Here is a 24,030-nt window from a genome sequence, read left to right as displayed (position 1 = left end):
GCCTCAGTGTTTTTATCTATAAAATCATCTCCAAGGCCCCTTACAGCTCTGTCATTCAGTGATAGTAATGAATAGTTGCAGTATTAGAGACATCGTACTTTTTTTGCTTGGTTTCCAGAACATCACTTCTCTTCTCCCCTTCCTATGCCCACTCCCACACTCCTTAACCATGTAGTTCCTGCCGCATCTCCTGGAGCTTTGCACATGAGAATGCCTCAGGGCTATCTTTTTCTTTTAAGATTTTATTTTTCCTTCTTCTCCCCAAAGCCCCCAGTACATAGTTGTGTATTTCCAGTTGTGGAGCCTTCTGGTTGTGGCATATGGGATGCCACCTCAGTGTGTCCTGATGAGTGGTACTACGTTCGCACCCAGGATCCGAACCAGTCAAACCCTGGGCGCGCGGTAGCGGAGCTCACCAACTTAACCACTCGGCCACGGCGCCGGCCCCAGGGCTAAGTCTTTACCTCTGCTCCTTTCCATCTATATTCACTTCCTTGGTAAGCTAATCTGATTTTATAACTTCACTGTTTATATACTAGCAACTCACACATTTTATCTTTACTGAACTCCAGACTCATGTCCTGCTGCCTGCTTAACATCTACATGTAGATATAATGGACATGAATATGTAATGGACATCTCAAACTTAAATGTGTTGAAAACTGAACTAATATTCCCCTAATCCAAAACCTGCTTCATCCCATCTAAGTTATTGGCAACTATATTCTTGCAGTTGTTCAGGCCAAAACCTTATCATGATCCTTGGTTCATCTTTCTCTGGTATCCTCTGCCCTGTCTACAAATCTTGTTGGTGAAACCTCCAAAACCTCAGCAGCTTCACTACTACCACCTTGGTCCAAGTCACATTACCTCTTGCCTGGATGACTACAGTAATCTTGCCCCGCTGCTTCTGACTTTGCCCTCCTCAGAGTATCATTTTTCAGCCAAAATGATACTCTGCCTCCCCCGACTCCCCTTTAAAAACAAATACAGGTCCAGACTAAAATCTTCCACTGACTTCCCTTTTTGCTCTGAGTTAAACCAGCAGCACTACTGCTTCTGATTATCTCCCTATAGGTACTTGAAAGATTATGGTGTGTATATAGGGACAGAACTTGAATTTTTGTACCAAAATGCCTTTTATCAGCTATTCTCATTTCCTAAGGCAGGTGAAATAACTGAATTTAGTCTTGTTTCATATCTATATAATCAAAATATTAAAAGACACATCAGATAAAATAGTTGAGATTGGATATACATGGATTTGTTCCCTCCCACCCCCAGCTTTATTGAGAATTAATTGACATTCAGTGGATATCCATGTTTAAGAGTGAATATTTAGGCTTTAGAACTGGAATTTGATAAAACTACAAGATAGTAATCTTAGGAAAAATAAATTGAATAAACATTGAATAATTTGGGACAGGTATGCTAGAAAACAGTTTGTTAATCTTGGTCTTTTATTAATACATGTGGATGATGATTTACCTTTAATATTTAACAACTTATGTTAGTATGGTTTATTTCTTAACTCCATTAACTCACTCTATGTGGAAACTATTTTCTAATGTTTTCCGCTGACACCCGTTGTGACTAAAGGTGTCTGTTTACCTGGGGAAGAAAATGACAACACGAACAAATTGCACTCAGTGATACTGCCCTTCCAAAAGACTCGAACAGGCGGAGAGAATATCTAGATGGCCTATAAGCTATGCTTAGCATCATTAGTTATCAGAGAAATGCACATTAAAATCACATTTAGATACTACTACACACTTGTAATGGTTCTCATGCATTGCTGGTAGGAATGTGGTTCAGCCGCTCAACCAGCAGTATCTACCAGAGCTGTACACACCTTTGATATGGCTCAACAGTTCCACTCCTAGGTTTAGAAGCCAAGAGAAATCCAAGAGAAATGAGTGCACATGTCCGCCAAAAGACTTGTACAAGAATATTCATAGCAGATTTATTTAAACTGGAAATAACCTAAATGTCAACAACAGAATGGATATATAATTGTATAATTGTACAATGGAGCACAGCATAGCAGTGGAAAAAAAAAAGGAAAAAGCATATTGACCCAAACAACATGGATGATTCTCCCAGACATGTTGAGTGACAAAAGCCAGACACAAACGAGTACATAATGTATGATTCTGTTTTTATGAAATTCAAGGTAAACCAAAGCTAATTTATGGTAATAGAAATTAGGACACTGGTGGGTGAGGGTTGTGAGTGGGAGGGGCAAGAATGAGGCTTTTTGAATGGTGGTAATACTCTATTTTTTGATCTAGATGGTGGTTATGTGAGTGTATACATATCTAAAAACTCATCCAGCTGTATGGCATTTTACTCTGCTTATTATACCTTAATAAATTATAACAAAAAAGCTGCCGTTATCTTTAAGTAGCATTAATTGTTTTTGAATAGATAATCTGTTGATGGTCTTCTGGAAGATCCTTAACAGAAAAGTTAGTCAACAATACAAACAATTTACAGTCTTATTCTACGTATTAAATACAGACCCTACTGAGTCTATATGAATAAACATTTAATTAGGCATATTAGCTGTGCTTATTGATTTGAAGTCTGAGCAAAATTAATTTACTGAAGATAGATTTGTAAGATTATCTCACTTATTCATATCATCCACTGATTAATTAAAATTAGCTAACACATTTTGAAATTTCATACTCCTGTTTGCCTGTTAACGGTTTGTTTTTAATTTTTTAATTTTACACACTAAATCCTAAAAATCTCAATGCAATATAAATGTAATCAGTACTTTGTGAAAAGAACAATGGAATAAAAGATTTTATTTTCAGTTGTATACTTTTTTACATTACTAAATTTAGATTTAAAAATTAATGTAGAACAGTCCAAAAATGTACATTTCTTTAAACCATCAAAGATGTTATAATTTCTGTAGTATTTAGGGCCAGAAGAGTAGGTTTTGTTTTGGTATTAATTTAATTACAACTAATTATTAAAATAATGTCATTGTTTACCGTTAATTGTATGTTCAGCTTCTTAAAACTTTGCATTTAGGTTTCCTTTTAGCCAACTAATTCTTAATGGTTTATAAACACCTCCTCAGCATTTTGTTAAGAAAATTTTCAAGCATACAGAAAACTTAATAACTTTTTCTCATTGAGATTGTTATGAATTGAATCTAAAGTTCCAGATTTTTCTATGAGTTTTGAGGGCAAACTATTCCTTTTAACATGTTTAACTTTAGGTCCTTAGTTTCTCATTTTTGAAGTGGTTAACTCTAGAGGTCTGTAGTACTTTGTGTCTTCCCAGTAAAGACCCTGCAAATGAAAGAAATAGACATTTTTTATGTAATTATAAAATATATGTGACATAAAGTTTGCCATCTTAAGTGTTTTTTTAAGTGACATATAACATTGTAATCTTAACTGTTTTAAAGTGTACAGTGAGTAATATTGTGGTGCAACCAATCTCCAGAACTTTTTTTTTTAATAAGACTTTATTTTTTTAAAAAAACGGTTTTAGATCCACAGCAAAATTGTGAGGAAGGTACAGAGATTTCCCATATACTCCCTCCCCCTACAGATATAGCCTACTCCATTATCAACATCTTCCACCAGAGTAGTATATTTGTTACAGTTGATGAACCCTACATTGGCATATCTCAATCACCTGAAGTCCATAGTTTATATCTAGTTCACTCTTGGTGTTATATATTTTATGGGTTTGAACAAATGTGTAATGGCATATATATATCATTATGGTATACAGAATATTTTCACTGTCCTAAAAATTCTCTTCCTCTTCATCCCTCTATCCTACCCCCCAGAACTCTTTTCATCTTGCAAAACTGAAATGCTGTACCCATTAAACAATAACTTCCCATGCCCCCCTCTTTCTAGATCATGATAATAACTACCATTCTACTTTCTGTCTCTATGAATTTGACTATTCCAGGTACCACATGAATCATAGTATTTGTCTTTTTCTTCCTGACTTCACTTAACATAACGTCCTCAGAATTCATCTATGTTGTAGCATGTGCCAGATTTTTCTTCCTTTTTAAGCCTGAATAATGTTCCATTGTATTTATTTATTTATTTATTTTAAAGATTTTATTTTTTCCTTTTTCTCTCCAAAGCCCCCCAGTACATAGTTGTATATTTCTAGTTGTGGGTCCTTCTAGTTTGGGCATGTGGGATGCGGCCTCACCGTGACTTGATGAGCGGTGCCATGTCCGAGCCCAGGATTCGAACCAGTGAAACACTGGGCCACCACAGCAGAGCGCACTAACTTGCAAAGTTAACCACTCGGCCACAGGGCCAGCCCCTCCATTGTATTTAAATACCACATTTTGTTCATTCATCGGTTGATGGAAACTTGGTTTGCTTTCACCTTATGGCTGTTGTGAATAATGTTTGTTAAGAGCATGATGTACAAAATACCTGTTTGAGTCCCTCCTTTCAATTATTTTGGGTGTATATCCAGAAGTGGAATTGCTAGATCATTTGGTAGTTCTGTGTTTAATTTTCTTGAGGAATTACCATTGCTGTTTTCTGTAGAGGTTGCTCTGTTTTTCATTCCCACCAACAATGCACAAGAATTCCAGTTTCTCCACATCCGCACCAACAACTGGTATTTTCTATTTTTTTGATAATAGTCATCCTAAAGGGTGTTGGTGGTATCTCATTGTTTGATTTACAGTTCCCTAATGATTAGTGATGTTAAGCATCTTTTCGTGTGCTTATCAGCTATTTGTATATCTTCTTTGGAGAAATGTTTGTTCACGTCCTTTCTTGTTTTTTAATCGGATTTGTTTTTTGTGGTTGAGTTGTAGGAGTTCTTTATATATTCTAGATAATAACCCCTTACCAGATAAATGATTCGAAATATTTTCTCCCATTCTGTAGGTTGCCTTTCACTCTGTTGATTGTATCCTTTGCACAGGAGGGGTTTTTTTTTCTCTCTCCCTCTATGTAGGAGTTTTAAATTTTGAGGTAGTCATAGACCAGTTTCTCTGTTTTTTCTTTTGTCGCCTGTGCGTTTGATGTCTTATCTGAGAAATCATTGCCAACTCTAATGTCATGAAGCGTTTGCCCTAAGAGTTTTGTAGTTTTAGCTCTTACATTTAGGTCTTTGATCCATTTTGAGTTAATTTTTATATATGGTGTAAGGCAGGGGTCCGACTTCTTTCTTTTGAGAGCTCATCAAGTTTTAAAGAAAAAGTTTATTGCCTTGTTGAGATATAAATATATATAGCTACCTATGTGATGTTATTAAGATTTTGCTAAGATTTACAGGATTTAGATGGCTTTTACTTTACATGCTTTCATGTTTTTATTGAAGGTTAAAATAATTATTGTGAGTTTAGTAATCATTTTAGTATGAAATACTTCTTTGAAGATTTTTCTTCAATATTTAGATAAATTTCCTTGATGGAAATAATTGTATTAATTAAAAATTACGTAATTTAAGGTTTTGTTTACAGTGATGTCATGGATTTTTAAATTAGCATGCTTAAACAAGTCCATTGGGATATTAGAGTAGCCAGCTTAACTTCATATATTCTATTTCTGTGGTATTTTATCTTTTTCCTTTTGTTGAGTTGTCAGCTTCATGCTGATACGTCTAGGCAGCTTTTGATGTACATGTGCCTTTAAACATTCTCTTTAAAATTACCCAACATAAAGTGAAATAACAATAGTGTACTTATAATTAAGAAAGATTAGTCACCTTGTTATGGTGATAATGAAAGCACCGGAATGAACATTTAAGGTCTAAATTTGGATTTTTATGCTTTGACTCCAGTCTTAAAAAAAAGAATATTGTCCGTTCTAAAGGTATTACAACCGTTGGTTGAAAATAACTTGTGTAAGCTCAGGAAATTTAGAACCTTAGTCTAAAAAATAATATGTTTTCCTAGACCTATTTCAGAATTAGAAATTTTCATTACATAAAACTATATAGCAGTTAATAGCTTTTAAAATTCTTTTCTCTTTTTAATGCTAGTTTAGCGTTTCAACTAACTTTTAAATCTCATGACCAATTTTTTCCTATTCTTGTAGCTTCTCTAAGAGGATAAATTGATCAAGAAAGACTTTTATTCTGATAGCATTTTAGATAAATAACCATTTGTAGTGTAAATTTTCTCAAATATGTAAAATACCTCCAGATGTGATACTGATTTTGTTGTAATGGTTTATAGCAGCCTCTCTCAATTAGCTTAAGTTGCAATGCACTAAAGTGGTATTTCTCAAACATTAGCTTGCATTAGAATCACTTGGAGGACTGGTTAACCCACCCCAGAGTTTCTGATTCAGTACGTCTGGGATGAGGCTGAGAATTTTCATTTCTTACAAGTTCCCAGGTGATGTTGGTGGCTACTGGTTGGGGTGGGGAAACCACACTTTGTGAGAGGCTCTGCCTTAAGACATCCATTGCTGGTAATAAATTAACTTTTCTCCTAAGCATCTAGGTATCTGTATTTATAGACCATGCTTGGGAAAATTGAGAGAGTAGTCACTCAGTAATTTTCACTGTTCTGTGGTTAAAATGAGGAACCAGGTTGAAAAGGACTGGATTGAATCAAATTTGTATGGTAAAAATGGGCATATTGTTTAACATTCTTGAACATTTTAAATATTTCACTATTATGCTTATTATATTTATAAATATTGTATATTAATTGGTCAGTTTTTTAACAGAAATGCTAAGAATCTTTGCTGGTTAGGTAGATACCAATTCCCAGATAAATATTTGCTTTATAAATACATTTAGAAGCATCAAGTGATATATTTTAAGCAAAAAGCTTGATGTTAAGGAATGATTTCAGGCTTTCTTGAAAATAAAGGATATTTGCTTGATGGTATCTTATTTGTTTTTACAATGTCATTGAAAGAAAGTTCTACGTATTAGTTTATCACTTTATTTTAACTTTATGTCTAGAGAAATGGATAGAAAGTAAGTCAGTGAATAAAGCTGACCACGAGGATATTGGCAACAATGAAAAGAAAAACAAGACCAGTTCAGGACAGTTTGTATTGTCTTAAGAAATAGAAAGACACTTTCATTGTAAAATAAAGAAGAAAAAAAATATGATAGGCAGATATATAGTTATAAATTTCTATAACTTAATTACATGATTAGGGTAAAATCTAGCTAATTTTTAGCTCCAGTAGATTTTGTTTTATTCAGAAAACATCCACTTTGCTTTTGTTGTGCAGAACATTCTTAACTGGGATATTTTCCTATTTTGAATTTTAGGGCAGCGGCAATGACTCTCCGCACGGTATTATTGTCATTGCAAGCACTGTTGGCAGCTGCAGAGCCAGACGATCCACAAGATGCGGTAGTAGCAAATCAGGTAAGACAGCTGCTTTTGAAAGTCTTTCTGATGCTTACCTGTGAGTCTCTACTTTAGTGGTTTGCAATGTTAACAAGAGTGTACTTCTGTCGAAACTAAATTTGGAAATGGCTTGCTTTCTTGCAGTAAGATTTTTTGTGAGAGGTAGTAGTGAAAATTTACTGAGTTTTAACATACTCGTTTAATTGGATATATGGTAGATGCTTTTTTTGTAATGTATTAGGAAAAATTTCAAACATACAGTGTCGAAAGAATTACACAGTGAACACCCATATAGATTGTATGATTGACATTTTATTAGATGTGCTTTATCATGTGTGTATCCCATCTGTCTATCCCTTCATTCAGTGATGTTCCCTCTTGATAATTTAACCAGCTTCTTCTGAAGTGGCATGGTAAAGGTTACCAAGGACCTTATAATTGCCAGATGGAATAAATATTTTTTACTTCTGATCTTTGATCTTGAAGGCAGAAGTCAGCAAATTATGCCCAGACTGACTGTTTTTGTAAATAATGTTTTATTGGAACACAGCCACACCCTTTTGTTTACCTTCCAGCTACAGATGGCAAAGTTGGATAGTTGCAACAGAGATGAAATAGTCTGAAAGCCTGAAATAATTATCTGGTCCTTTAAGAAAGTTTCCCAACCCCTACTTTAAGCCATTAGGATTTATTGAGCATTCTTTTTTTTTTTTTTCACCTAGAAATTTTTTCTTCCCTTGACTTCTGAGATGCTACTTTCTTCTCTTCCTATCTTCATAGTTGGAGTTGTTTCTTCTTACTTCCTACAGTTATTTCTCTTTCTCCTCCCTTTTAAATGTAGTTCCTTGGTTCTGACATCATTTCTTTTATTTTCTATTATATACTCTCACGTGGATGATCATATCCACACTGCTGTTACCACCTCTGTGTTGATAAAGTGTTCAGGCTTGACCTCTCTCCTGAACCCAGGAGCCCTTTTAGAACTGAATAGCTCTGTATGAATGTCCCATGGATACCTCAGCACAATATTTGCCAAACTGAATGCAGAATCTTAAATCCTACAAAACTGTCTATCCTTCTGTGATGCTATCATCAATTTAGTTAAATATCTAAGTTATGGTTTTGGAGTTCTTCTCTCTCTCTCCTTTTCTCGTGTTAATTGCATTCCCAGTATCTTTCTCTCATCATACTTCTCTGATTGCCTTAGATCACATTTTTAAAAATTTCTCATTTCACCTGCTCTGATAGAGCTCCCTTCTTCAGCCTCTTCCTTCCCTCACCTTGTATGTTGATACCGGTTAGCTTTATAAAGTGAAAACCTTATTTTACTGTACTACTAAAAACCTATTAGTAGCTCTGCTATCACCTACTTGGTAAGTCCAAATTCTGAAGTTTGCAGAGTTCCTTCATGATTTGAACTGTATGCAAACCCAGCTTCATCTCAAGATCTTAGCGTTCCTCAAACTCATGCTTTTTCAAGAGGGTGTTCATGTCTGCAGGTCCTTTCACTCAATATACCATGTTTCCTGCACCCAAGGAAACTTCCTCTTAGCAAACTTCTTCCTTTCCCTTGAAAAGCTGTTCACGCCTTGCTTTATGTATATTTTTGTTAATATGTCCTATTCATCTCAGAGTGCTTAAAATTATGGTTTTCCATGTTTTATATATATATGTGCTGTTCATTCATTTTTTGCTAGTCAGAAGCACAGCTTGAGTCCCAGCTTTGATTTCCTGTTGAGTTCTGAACCTCAGAGGTTGAGACTGGACTCACAGGTTTTTCTAGCTCCTAAAAACAGTTCAATAATTTGACTTATTTCTTGTTAAAATTAATGGTGGAAACTAGATTTGTTGTTTTAATATATAATGAAAATTCATCAGTCTTAAAATATTCAGTATGTGTAAAATACTTTAGGAAGTACTACAGTGAATTGAACAGTTATTTTAAGTGTATACTTTGCTTTATATTAAGTAATACTGCCCCGAGAATATTTGAGAATAAAATTACCTCTTTCCAATGCATATGGGAATTCTTACCTTTTAAAAGTATCGTATGGTGTGTTCATAATCATCTTAACACATATGCTGTAAGTTTGCATATAGAGTGTTCTTCGATCACTGTACATTAATACAGCTCTAGCAAAACGATGAAGTCTAGTTGTATTCTAGCCTAGCTGTGGTTAGTACGAAAGTTGGTCACATTTATTAGTTAATGTCCACATAATTTTAGAAGCTAGTAATTCTGTTTAGTTGTATGATGTTTGCCATTGCACAGTGTTTAGAAACATCTCTAATACCTCACTTCACTTAGTATTCGTTTTCTGCCAGATTTGTTGAAATTGGAGATTAAAGTTGATAAACATTATTTGTCTTTGTTTTTCTTTTGTCAACGCAACTTGTGAATCACAGCTTCACAGGTTAAACAGTCCTTACTTCAGTGACACAGTTTGTTTGCAATGGAAAGTGAATTAATCACATTTTAAATGTAAATTAGTTTTATTTACAAAAACCAGATTCTTAGGCAATTAAGAGCTTAGCCACTGTATTGACTGTTATAACTCTATTGTCACGTCAATCAATTTTTTTCCCCATATAGTACAAACAAAATCCAGAAATGTTCAAACAGACAGCTCGACTTTGGGCACATGTGTATGCTGGAGCACCGGTTTCTAGTCCAGAATACACCAAGAAAATAGAAAACCTATGTGCTATGGGCTTTGATAGGGTAAGTATGTAAAGGCATGTTGATTTTGATATGTTTATTGATTTTAAATTATTCCTGCAAATCCTTGGCTGAGAAAAGTAGTTCAAAAATACTCTAAATCTAATTTTGATGAACTTTGTTATTAAAATTAGTGATTTTTCTTTTCCTTTTGCTTTTCCAGTCATTGGTTTTAGAAGCTTTTTATGCACAAATGCAAAGCAACTTAAAAAAACAAGGTGTGATTTCTCAGTATAATGACAGTGAGTGATTCAGTATTTTAGAAATATTTCCTTGAGGGACCGGCCCCATGGCTGAGTGGTTAAGTTCTCTCGCTTCACTTTGGCGGCCCAGGGTTTTGCTGGTTCAGATCCTGGGCGCGGACATGGCACCGCTCGTCAAGCCATGCTGAGGCAGTGTCCCACATGCCACAACTAGAGGGACCCACAACTGAAATATACAACTGTGTACTGGGGGGTTTTGGGGAGAAAAAGCAGAAAAAAAAAAAAGAAGATTGGCAACAGTTAACTCAGGTGCCAGTCTTTTAAAAAAAAAAATTCCTTGAGATTTGATTTTTTTCTTCCCTTTTCCTCTCTGCAGAATGCTGTAATAGTGGCCTTGTCTTCAAAATCATGGGATGTAGAGACTGCAACAGAATTGCTTCTGAGTAACTGAGGCATAGAGAGAGAGCTGCTGATATTAGTCAAGCTTGCCCCTTCTTGAGGAGCATCAACATCTGTTATTTTTAGGATTCTGCATAGATTTCTTTTAAACTGGCATTCTTGCCTAATGATGTTATCTAGGCACCATTGGAGACTGAAAAAAATCCTTGCTCTGTAAATAAAGCTAATTAAACGTCTGTGTAAATTTAAAAAGGGGAAATACTTTAATTTTTTTCTTACTTAATAGTGTAAAAATTCTTTGAGCTAAGCTAAAACCATGGAAAAAACATGCTACTTTAGTGTTTAGCAGTGTACCAAGACTAGCGAGAGTTTGCTTCAGGATTTCGTTGAATAATTAAGATAATATTTTGAGTGTGTCAGGGCCATTTAAATTGTTGGTGTTGCATCACAGCTACCTTAACTGTTTTTAACATGGATCCTCTGTGCCTGTGAATTTACTTGCATGCTTGTACTTGACTTCTTAGGATGGGTAGCTGAAAAGACCACCATTTTAAGCATTTTGAGAATTCTTAAATATGAGGTTTATCCAGAATTGAAGATGGTGACCTATTCAGAGCCTTTTTGTCCTTGTCAGCAGACTGGGACACCATATCTGTTTTTCCCCTCTTGCCACACAAAGCTAATACTCTAATAGTAAACTTCTCTGTATTGGTGGGGAAATGTGCTAAGGGGCAGTATCCCTTGCTACAGTTTTAGGTCATCCATTCGGAATGTTTTGTCACAGTTCTTCACTCTGAACACTTTCCTATGTAAGCAAGTAATAATGTAGAAATGGAGCTGCCAATTTTGTTTCTCTTACAAAAACAGTCAATACTTGATGTTGCAGTATTCCTAAGATTTAATGAAAGAACCCAACTTCATATTTCAGTGAATTTGACATCTTTCTATTTTCAAGCTGATGAAATTTTTCTTTGAGAACTTGCAAGGATGAAATCAACTATTTGCAATTTTTTAGCCTAATTTTTGCTTTATGGAGATTGCTTTATCAAATACTTTAAAAGTCACTCTTGCTTACATTTCCCCCTATTAATACATGAAAGCTGTGTTGGCGTTTTACTGTACATACTTCAAATGCACATAGGAATAGAAGTGTGTTATAAATCTAGCTTTCTTTATGATGTTTCTGATAAATATAAGAATTGAAAACTTTACCTTCTCTTGTACATAGTCAGACTTTCTATTTGTATTAAAGTTACATTTCATTCTAAGTTCAAAAGTTTGAAAATTATTAGTTTTGTAAGCTCAGACATTAATGTGACCATTTTATGAAGGTTGAAATGGATTTATGCAGGCAGTTCTATACATAGAGACACAGTTCTTATTAAATTTTCAGGACCAATGCAAAATAACAAAAATGTAATGGAATCAGAATGAATTAAAGTAAGGCTGTATATTGAAAGTCATATTATAAAAGGTTTGCTTTCTTCAAGTGTTATTTATCCTAAATTAGAATCATTAAGTGTTTGGAAAATAATTTTGAACCATAAATTTAGCATAATTTCATTTGACTTCTCAATAATCTTAGAAGCAATAAAAGAACCATTATTAAATATATTGTAATGTTAAAGATGTGAAGGTTCTTCCAAAAACTTGTCTTTCCTAATCAATAGTAAACTCTTGTAGTTGATGTTTTTGCATACTAAACACAAATTGCTATGTTTTTTTCCCCTATATGTTTGCTTAAGCATAAATTTCTTTATATAATCACCTCCTTTAATTGTTGTAGTTTAGTTACTTTCTAAAGATGCCAAAGGAAACATGATTTTTCTTTATTTATTTTAAATAGCTAAAACCTTGTACTTTTGTTTATATTTTAAAGTAAGGTTGGAATTGTGTGAAAATGTGGACAATTTGTTCCATTGTTGGTTAGAATTAATTTTTTGTTTTTACTGGAGGGCAGCTTGGTAATATTAGGATTATTTTAATTATCAAACACATCTACCCAGTTTTACTATTTGCCTATGTTATCAGGGTATATTTAATTGTCCTGTGGTTAGACAAAGGCGAGAGAGAACTCAGAGGTTACTAAAGGTCAAGCATTACGTACTTAGCTCTTGGAGACAGCTATACCTTGCCTTTGATTTTTATGCACATTAGCCCCATAGAGTGTCTACTCATCTAACTGTAATTAAATATCCCCAGTGCCCAGAAAATCGAAAGGTAAAATATTTGGTATGAAAGGTTTTTCATAATGGATTTTTGTTTCAAAAATTTATTTACCTCATTTACATTTAATGTGATAATCCCTCTTTCCTTTCTGGTACATTTCCCACTGTCCGCCTGTTTTTTATTGTTTTTCACCTCTCCACAGGTAGATTCATTTCTCAAAACAAAGAAATTAAAGGAATTCCTATTTTCCTCTGGTCTTATATATGTTTGGAAAAAAGACACTAAAAGTGCAGGTCTAGGGAAAAGGTACCCTGGTGGAAGTTGTTTTTATAATTCTCAATTGTTTGTGATTTGTCATTTTTAAAGACCTCAGAAATTATGGTGTGTATATATATATAGTGATATCCCATTTAGGGCAGGCACATTTGCTAGAAGTCATTGATACTCCAGTAGGCCTTTAACTGTAATTGGGTCCATTTCCTAGCATGTGCCTGACTTTTGAAAGAACAAATAATTAGTTGTATAGTAGTTCAGTACAGATTACTGACTGAATGAATAGCAGTTTGTGACCCAAGTAAGTATACAGGAAGTAGTATATATAAATATTTGAGGAACTGGATACTAAATTAGATGCTCTGAGTTGGCTCCCCCAAATGTTGTGACTATGGTTTACTTAAATACGTAACATGTTTAACTATATATATATATATGTTTGGATTCTGAGTATTTTGCTTTTGAGGAGAGTAATCTATGAAATGAAAGTAAGATCGATTTTTTTTTTATTTGGAAGTATTTCACATTTGTGATTGTTGGTAGCACTTAAAACTATGCAAAATAATTTTTTAAAGTATAAGAAAGAATTGGCAGTTAAAGTGGATGTTGCTCATTTATGCACTACAGAATGCAGCATACCTTGTTACTGTTTAGGCTGCTTAATAAGTTTATCAATGTGAAAAGCAGATCTTGGCTGTAAGTGTATGCCTGATTTGAGCTTTTAAAACTCTGCAGTAGGGGTATGATAATGTTTCCACAATCCTTGTAGCAACACAGGAAATAAAGCATCTTCGTTGTTTTAAAGATTTAAGATGGATTCGGTCAGGGAAGAGTTGGAGCCAGGTATACTTTCTTGTACATACATGGAAACAATGTTTGAATATGAAAAAGGAAGCCGTCTGTTTACAGTTAACTTTATTTCATGGACTTGCAAGATGATTTTGTATTAATCACTTTTCTAGTTCAAGAAATTTGAATTCCAGGGTACAAACCATTTCCATTCTTTTAGTACCAGTTTGAGACAAATGCTTAACATAATCAGCTACTCGCTATCACTGGGGAAGAAGGCAACTTGAAGTATTTACTGAGAAATAGCCTCTTCCCATATGTGACTTTACTGCAGTGTCTACATGTTGTGTCACGTGTTCTTTTTGCACTGTTGCAGTATGGATCAGAAATCTTGTGGCGTAGGGATATGGGAGTGTCAGTATCTCCCTTGTCCTGTTTGTTCTGTTACCGCTTTATTGGACTGATCTACCCTCATAAACCTGTGATCATCACTTAAATGTAAGTTGTGAATGTGTCACCTTTCGCTTGGTTATTTCAACCATGCTGCTATATCTAATCAGGTGTGGCACAGTTTATCAGTTTGGTTCTAGGGGATGAGTGGATACAAATCATTGCACTGTGCTGTTAAATGATCCTTGTGTGCTTGCTCTTACCTACTTTTTACAGGCATCATAATAAAAGCTAGACTATTTCTTTGGGGGGAAAGAGACTTATTTAATGTAATTTAAAGACTTTTCAAATAGAAAATGAAATACTATTGAAAATAATATCTATTTTTTAGCTTTCAGCAATTGATGGTGCTTTGTTGTGGTGTCTGCTGGAAGTCTACTGCCATTATAGGGATTCTCATTAACCTCACCGAGAAAGAACCTTGCCTGTTAGCTTCTCTAGATCTCTATTCTAAACAATCTGTTAGTGATAAATTCTGTAGGAGGGTCTATTCTGAGCCGTTAACTTCCTGTAAGGGGAAAATGGGTGGGTTACCAGAAAGACCATTGAAGCAGGGTGGGTTGTGGGTGGAGGGTTGGGTATTTGTCTTGAGAATTAAAAACTACAAAACACTTTTGTACACAACTGATTTTTTAAAAAATAAACACATTTTTAAAGATGTTGAATTTTTTTTCCCCCACTTACTGGGAATTCTTAAAAATAAATGCATGCATGTTTTCCCCTGAAAATGGTTTATATCTTCTTTCTGGGTACTCATCTATGGTTAGGCAGTTAAGCCTCCACAATACTTTAAACAAGAAAAAGAACCAGGTAAATATTTCTCCTAGGTAAGTTTCATAGTGATGACTGTATAATGATAAATACAGTAAATTATATTGTCTTTGAATTTAAAAATTGGTTGAAATTATTTAATTCTAATTAAAGTTAGTTGTTTCAAAATAGAACACTGTTTGGCTAGCTTCTAAACCAAAATTTAGAGTAATCCAGACTTAGTTGGTACTGAAAGTAATACTGTCTTTATTTTTTTCATATATGCATACAAATCTTTGTGGAAAGGATGCCTGTTACTGTGGAAAGAAGTCCGAGTTGTTTCAGAAAGTCTTGGGTTTCTGTCCTTGGATTACCCCTGCTTGTAATTGGAAGAGGCTGTATTAGTTCATATTTGTACTAGTTATTTCATGTGGCAAAACTGACTGTTACTTTGTGTCTCTAGGGCACTGATGGCCAGCTTTCACCAGGCCTGTGAGTTTCTGTAGCCTGGAGGTGGAATTGCCCCTGACTGGAATACTAGTATGAAGTGCTCTTAGCATGGTGCAAGCTGGATCTTTACATATTAAAAATCAAGGGTAACAAATGGAATTCAAGTGAGCTCTCATGCTAATCCCTAGCAAAGGATGGTCAAATTTAAAGGGTAGCAAACACTTTGTACATGCTTTGTTTCAATCATCAAAGGATTAAAGATTTTCGGTGAATAACATGAATTCTTTAATAAGCTTTTAGGAGTATATCCTATAGTAGTGTACTGTCTACTCATGTATTCATGTTCTGATGTTCATTTCACCCCATTTAATTTCAGAAAAAATGCTTTAAAACACAACTTTATCATTCTACTTTATCTTCCTGCTGTAAATTACCTTTTAATAAGATGTTCCACCAAAATCAAGAAGGCCAACCTGTTTAAATACTCAGTTTACAATACTTGTAGAGACTTTATTTAGTATACATAGATAAAACAAGGCAAACACTGTATAGAACTGGACAAAATTTGAGAAGATCAAAGTACGTTTTATTTCTTACTGAGTTAATACTCCTAGTACTTTGTTTCTCCCTTACAGCATAAAAGCTTTGCTGAATGTACAGAATATACCTAACTTGATTTGAGGGCAACTAGTAAGTGCCTTTTCTTCACTTACACATCTAACATTCAGCTCCCTAGTTACTGTATTTATTCCACAGCTCTTCATTTTTAATATGTGAAGTATACATATTTCTTTGCTATACACATTATTTGCGTTATCTTGATAGATGAATGACCTCTTGTCCTAAGCAATATTGAGGAACAGCATTAATGATGTCTTATTGGTATGTCCTAACCATATTCATATAATTACAGAATTTTAAGGGAAAAAGTGACCTTCCAGTCTCATGCCCTTTTTTTTTTTTTTGGTGAGGAAGATTGGCCCTGAGCGAACATCTGTTGCCAAACTTCCTCTTTTTGCTTGAGGAAGATTGTTGCTGAGCTAATATCTGTGCTGATCTTCCTCTATTTTATGTCAGATGCCGCCACAGCATGGCTTGATGAGCAGTGCTAGGTCTGCTCCCTGGATCCAAACCTGGGAACCCAGGGCTGCCAAAGGGGAACGTGTGACGTTAACTGCTATACCACCAGACTGGCCCCTTCACTCCTTTTTTTTTAATAGATTAGTTAAATGAGTTGGATATCCAGAGTCACAGGTTATTTTTGGTGGAAATTTAATAATATTGTTTCAGTGTGCCTACTAAACTTGGTAGCATTTTGAGACCTAGAACGCTATTCTTGTTTCCTTAAAAATAGGAAATGTGGAGGGATCATTTGTAAGCATGAAAAGGAAAACCTATTCAGGTGGGAGTAAGGTCCTCACTCCAAGGAAAGTGTACCCAAACCAGTCCTCATGGTGTGAATTGAACAGAATGTTTTGGTGAACTAGTTCAACTGTTTTTAAGGTGCATGACTTAGGAAGTTGCTGTACATGCACCAGACTCTTTTTTCCTGTTTTTTGGAATAATAGAATAAATAGCAGTGTTGTTGGTTTACGAGACCCATAGGAAATGATCTCCTAAATCACAAAATCTAATTGGCCGTAGAAGTCATGTTACTCTGTTACAGGTACTGTGTTTCTTAACTGCATGATGTCATGCCTCTGTGTTTATGAAGAGAGGTATAGCTCCTCTCGGGTTAAGCTTCTTAAGATACTGTGATATAGAGGTAAAATCAAAAGGCAAAATTTTTTTAAGGAAACAAATTCAGGATAATAGTCTCCTGAGGTGATTATTAGTATGGTTGATTTTCTTTATTTAAAAAATTATTTTTCCAAATGTGTACTTTTAAAAATCAGCAGTAGTGAAGAGTTTGTTTTGGAAAATCTGTGATCCTTTTCCTATCACTAGTACTAATATGTAGAGACGGTAGCTTTTAAACGTCTCTGATTTTTGTTTTTAGGTTCCCCCCAGGTCACTAAGCAAATGCTTATTCCTCTTGTAGTAAATCTCGGCTCCATTTGTAACAGTGAATCAGTTAGATTTCTGCTCCCTCAGTTGTACCTGATAGCTCTTGACTCCCTATTTTTCTCTCTCTTCTTTTTCTTCACTTAGGAATGGAATTGAGGTTGACGGAGGGCTGTTGCACGCACAAAAGCATTGAGAAAATAGGGTGACTCTGGGGGCAGGTTATTTATAGGTAGGGCACTTACGCACTGAAGCAGAAATTGCTTTGAACTGAGGTAGAGATAGAAAGTAAACTGAAACAAGGAGACTATGATCCCTAGATTGAAGTAGTAATTAGAAGGTGACGAGGTAGTGGAGATACTATAAAAGGAAGGAAGAAAAGGCAAGATGTGGTAAAAGAAGATAGAGGTTGGGAACCTGTAGAGGGGAGGGTGGGAAGGGAAAAGACTTCCCGTAACCAAAAACCTTGGCCCTAAATGGTAATCCTTTTAATTCGTGCAAGTTGTGGGTCCTACCTTCTAGCCTCAGCTCTCAGCTTCACTCAGTACATTAATATTCTCTTCATGGGCGTTTCAGGAATTTCTTTTCTTCCCAAGGATACCTCCTTATACTCTTAATTAAATTTTTTGTGTGTATATGTGTATCATCTAGCAGTTCTTCCCCCCAATACCTCTTCCCGCTAAACCATTTATGCTTTTATTTCCTCTTTTCCCTGCTGCACTTCCTACCACATTTACAAAATGTTGCCTCCTGAATAGTTTGCTTTCTTATCCCTTTCTTTATTGTTTAAATCTCACAATTTGGACCTGAACTCCATCATAATAATAAAATTGGTCTAAAAATCCTGCAGTCCTTCAAATTACAGATACAAAAAGTTAAGGCCTTAATTTGCCCAGAAGTAATGAGATTAGTTAGCATTGTCAGACTGAGAACTTGAATTTTCTATCCACTATATTTCTTGCTTTACTTTCATTTTTAAAAAGAATTTTAGTGATAAAAGTGTGCTCATTTCAGGAAACTTAGACTTAAATAAGTTCTGAGCTGGAACGCGGAACCACACCACTCATCTGTCAGTAGCCATGCTGTGGCAGCAGCTCACATAGAAGAACCAGAAGAACTTACAACTGTACACAACTATGTACCGGGGCTTTGGTGGGTGGCGGGAGGAGGAAGATAGGTGACAGATGTTAGCTTAGGGCAAATTTTCCCCTGCAAAAAAAAAATTCTAACTGTGCCTCGTAGAATTTACTTAATATTGGAGTATTCTCTCCTTTGAAGTACTGTTTTTACACAAGCTAATACTATATAATTGTTGATACTCAGCTTTTTACAACTGATAATCACAGTTCTTTGAAACTTCTTTATATAAATATTTTGGATGGCTATAAATAGGTCATTGGGTAGGGCTACCATATTTTACATCTCAGTTACCCTTTAGATGTGTAGATTGTTTCTGATTTTTCTGTATTACAAACTATGCTGCATGGACTTCTGATTAAACGTGTAGGATACCACAAATGCTTTAATACTAGCTGCCTCCTGAAACTCCACTGAAATATTTTTAAAGGTAGAAATCTATGGGGGCAAAGAATGGAAGAGAAGGCAAAATGTCAGATACTTTTCTGGAAGATGGAAAGCAGACAGGAGTAGAAGCTGATTAGTGGAGGAAGTTCAAACCTAATTGTCTGCAGGAGGAGCACTTACATGGAGGCAAGCTGATTTGCTCCCTCAAACTCAGAGACCTAAGAATGGGAGAAAACAGACCCTGCAGAATATGGGGATGAGATTTTGTGCTGGGAGTAGGGATTAGTTGAAAATCTATTCCTTTTTACCCCATTAGGTGGGTAGCTGGGTTACTACTCTCTTCTTACCATGGAAGGAGAATTGCTCTCTTGAGAATTTGAAACAAGTTTTCAGACTGAGATACCAGTCACAGATTGAAAATGAAGATCAATTAAAATTCTGTGTACTTGGATGGTAGATTTCTCGTTTCTCAGAGAAAAAGGGGGAGGATCCTTTTTTCTAGAAACTTAGTGGTCCCCAAAAAAAGACCTTCAAAGGGATTCAGACATTTGAAGATTTTCCAACGAGAAAGCTGAGTTCCAGTAAACTTGAAAGTATGAACAAATTCAGGAATCACCAGATTTTTGAAGATTACCCCAACGCTAACGACCAAGACCAAACCAGGATCAATACAGGGAGAAAACCTGAAAGTCTAACTGTCTTCAAAGATAAGATACTAATTACTTCCATGAAAAAGTACAAAGTGCCATTAAAAAAAAAGATTTTGTAAGTTAAATATTATACCTCAAAAATTAAAACATTTGGGGGCTGGCCCAGTGACATAGCGGTAAGTGCGCATGTTCCGCTTCGGCAGCCCAGGGTTCACTGGTTTGGATCCCGGGTGTGGACATGGCACCACTTGGCAAACCGTGCTGTTTCAGGCATCCCACATATAAAGTAGAGGAAGATGGGCATGGATGTTAGCTCAGGGCCAGTCTTCCTCAGCAAAAAGAGGAGGATTGGCAGCAGTTAGCTCAGAGCTAATCTTACAAAAAAAAAAAAAATTGCAGTTTAAGAAGTACAAGAAAGATTAAAGAAGACAAAAAGGTGGAGTTTTTTTTTTATTACAGTACCACTTCAGAAGTTCCAACATCTGACTAATAGGAATTTCAATGTTAAAAGAAATAGAATGAAGCCAAGTATCAAAGTAATCAAGGACACTCTTCTCCACTTTGAAAGAACCCATCAAGCACCCAGGACAGTGAATGAAAAAAGATCCACAGTAAGGTGCATTTTGTTTCAAAACATTAGAAAAATGAGAAAGTTCAAAAACTGGGATTGTAGTGTGAGGAACAGGCCCCTAAAATGGGAATAAGAATGGCATGAAGTTTATCAACAATGATATGGCCAGCTAGGAGACAGTGAAGCAATGACCACTAAGTTTTAAGTGAAAATTACTTCTAAGAATTCTTGGGGCTGGCCTAGTGGCACAGCAGTGGTGTGCACATCACTTTGGCAACCCGGGGTTCACCAGTTTGGATCCTGGGTGCAGACCTGCACACCGCTTGTCAAGCCATGCTGTGGCAGCCTTCCCACATATAAAGTAGAGGAAGGTGGGCACAGATATTAGCTCAGGGCCAGTCTTCCTCAGCAAAAAGAGGAGGGTTGGCAGCAGATGTTAGCTCAGGGATAATCTCCACCCCCACCCCCACCCCCCCAAATAATGATAAAGATAGCTAAGAATTCTCTTCCCAGCTGAGATGTCAGTGTAGAATAAAGATAGTTTCATATATTCAGGGTCCCCCCAAAAATTTGCCTTCCATTGTCCTTTTCTTGGGAAGCACCTGACTCATAATCACCAACATGGAGGAGTGAGGCATGCAAAAAAAAGACACGAGTTACAGCACAGGAGCTGATTATTTCTGGAATGATTGAAGAGAGCCAGAATGCCAGAGCAGCCGTTTCAGTACATAGAGGACCACAGGGATGATGACGAAGTCTAGAGGAAGATCAACAAAATGAAAGAAAAGAACTGATTTTCTGATATGTTTTATCATGTGTGAAATTACATTGGAATTAATTGGAGTGTAAAGAAAGAATTGGCAATGGTAAGTACACAGAAAATAGATAAAGATGTAACTTCAAGGAAAACAAAAATGTAAAAAAGTATTCTCATTAGGTGATTAATAACTATACAGTCATAATGTAAACTATTTTATGAGAATTGCCAAATACAGTAGTACCCCCTTATCCATGGGTGATAACGTTCCAAGACCCCCAGTGGGTGCCTGAAGCCTCGGATAGTACCAAACCATATATATTCTGTTTTTTCCTATACATGCATACCTATGATAAAGTTTAATTTATAAATTAGAGACAGATTAACAACAGTAATAAAATAGAACAATTATAACAATATATTGTAATAATGTTACTGTAGGTATTAACAACCTCAGCATACGATTTTTTTTTTCTTATTGAGAACTTCCACCTGGTTCATTTAAAGGAAGTGCTTTGTGGCTTCTCTTTGGCATATCCAAATTGCCGGCATCATTACTCTTGCACTTCGGGGCCTTTATTAAGTAAAATAAGGATTATTTGAACACTAGCACTGTGACAGTCGATGTAATAACCAAGATGACCACTAAGTGACTACTGAGTAGGTAGTGTAGACAGTGTGGATATGCTGGACAAAGGGATGATTCACATCCCAGGCAAGATGGCACAAGATTTCATCACCTTACTCAGAGTGGTGTGCAATTTAAAACTTATGGATTGCTTATCAGTGGAATTTCCCATTTAATATTTTGGAGTGCAGTTGACCACGGCTGACTGAAACAGCAAAGAACGAAACTCCAGATGAGGGGGGACTACTGTACAAGGATGTGAAGAATGGAAATAGAGATGGACCGTAGAGGAGAGCTAAGTACTCTGCCTTGAGAAAGTGTGTTTTAAATCAATGAATACAAATATAGTAGTGTAAGCATGTTTTTGAAAATGCTTTCCTTGGAAGAATGAAATGGGATTTGTGTGTCAAGATCTACTGTCTATATGTGCGTTAGCAGATTTATTGAGATATAATTCACATACCATATTTACCCACTTAAAATGTACAATTCAGTGGCTTTCAGTATATTTGCAGAATTGTGCATCTATCAGCACAAACCAATTTAGACCGTTTTCATTATCCCAAAACAAAACTCTTCAGCCCTTAGCAGTCACAGGTTTGTTTTTTAAAATAGTCTTTTAGTAACATTTGACTTAAAATCCATATATATTAATTTGATGAACAATAAATAATGCCATATTGAGGCACTTTGTATGTCTTTGAGATTATTAAAGACAATCTGCAGACGTTTCTTTTATTGCTAAAATGCTTTCCCATGATGTAGTACTAATAAATATTACCACTAGCATATATAAAAGGGTCACCCCATTCTTGCTGAATCTAAGTATTCTCTTAAAAAATACTAATGTGAAAGTAACGTGGGTTTGTTTTTAAATTAAGATTTACTGTAACTGCGCATCTTTCCCAAGGGTTAATTTACTTTGATGTTCCCTTCTGTTCAGACCGTTGTTCACTTGCATTTTGCAGTTGTAATTATTTCTTAGAAAATTAGAATACTTCTTTAACTTGATTAAGACTAATCTTAGCATTGTTTTTCAAAGTGGAATAGGACTTAATATTGGACTTTCACTATGTATCAGATGGGATTTTAGATATTTTGTCTTATCTCGTTGAATTCTTCCAAAGTGGTTTTTTATTCCATTCATTTTACAAGTGAAGAAACAAGATGAGCAACTGACCACGACTCGAGCTCTATGACGTCCAAACTTGTGTTCCTATTTTACCATCCTGTTAAGAGACGTCTTAAGTTATTTTCCAAACTACATTGAACATCTGATTTCTCTTGTTGGCAATTCGATACTGACTTCTGAGTAAAGCTAAAATGGTTGGCGCATTCATCCTCCATTTCTCCTAAAACTACACTTAAGTGAATACAAGAGAATGAAACATAAGCTGATAACAATGAAGAAAAAAGGATAGGCTCAACAATGGTTGAAAGCAAAACCCTACAAAGTAGAAGCCAAACACATGTGAGCCAAAGCTACCACAGCCTGGCTGGAACGCAGGGAGCTTTAAACTGTGGAGAGGGATAGGCTTTGAAGAAACTAGGCACTGTGTGACGTTACAAGAGGCTAAAAATGGGAATTAAATGAAAATGGAGATATGTAATTCTCATCCCCCACCGTGCATGATTGTCTTTGATTAAAAAAGTGAGATAGCCAACAAACTATAGTCACAATACTACTTCTTCTTCTCCTTTTTTTTTTTTTTTTTTTGCTGAGGAAGATTCGCCCTGAGCTAACTTCTGAGCTAATGTTTCTCCACTTTTTATATGTGGGTCATTGCCACAGCATAGCTGACTAGTGGTGTAGGTCTGTGCCCAGATCCAAACCCATGAACACAGCTGCTGAAGCGAAGCACGCTGAAGCGAAGCACGCTGAACCCAACCACTATGCCGTGGGACCAGCCCAGGAATGCTTTTTAAATGCTGATAAAAATATTTTTCATTTAAATTTTCATTCAACTGTCAGTCATTAGTATGGAATAAAACCTTTCTTTTTTTAACATTCAAAGATTCAGAAATTTTACTTATACACGCTATCTTAAGTTGCTTACAGATATTTTGCTGTCACAAAATGTAGTATATCAAGAAATAAAGATACTTGGTGTCAAACAGTGGATCTAATTCAGGAGAGTGATACAGGAAAGACCCATGAGGACAACACAAAAATAAACCAGCTTTCAGCCCAGGGTTCACTGGTTCATATCCTGGATGTGGACGTGGCACTGCTTGGCAGGCCATGCTGTGGTAGGTGTCCCACATATAAAGTAGAGGAAGATGGGCACCGGCCAGTCTTCCTCAGCAAAAAAAAAGAGGATTGGCAGCAGATGATAGCTCAGGGCTAATCTCCCTCAA

The 24,030-nt window shown here is 35.7% G+C and overlaps 1 protein-coding gene across 3 annotated transcripts in view; it reads left to right on the top strand.

Annotated features, from left to right (window-relative positions):
- Positions 1-13,527, top strand: part of UBE2K (ubiquitin conjugating enzyme E2 K) — a 68,416-nt gene extending 54,889 nt beyond the window's left edge. For all 3 annotated transcript variants that reach the window (XM_014857214.3, XM_070506010.1, XM_014857215.3), the window contains 3 exons: positions 7,255-7,354; positions 9,930-10,058; positions 10,635-13,527. In XM_014857214.3, coding sequence (XP_014712700.1) covers positions 7,255-7,354; positions 9,930-10,058; positions 10,635-10,709 — 304 coding nt within the window. In that variant the 3' untranslated portion in view covers positions 10,710-13,527. The remainder of the gene's footprint in view (positions 1-7,254; positions 7,355-9,929; positions 10,059-10,634) is intronic.
- Positions 13,528-24,030: the final 10,503 nt, after the last annotated feature.

Source organism: Equus asinus, chromosome 3 (genome assembly GCF_041296235.1).
Source record: "Equus asinus isolate D_3611 breed Donkey chromosome 3, EquAss-T2T_v2, whole genome shotgun sequence".
Taxonomy (NCBI): domain Eukaryota; kingdom Metazoa; phylum Chordata; class Mammalia; order Perissodactyla; family Equidae; genus Equus; species Equus asinus.
This window is presented reverse-complemented; position numbering and strand designations above follow the sequence as displayed.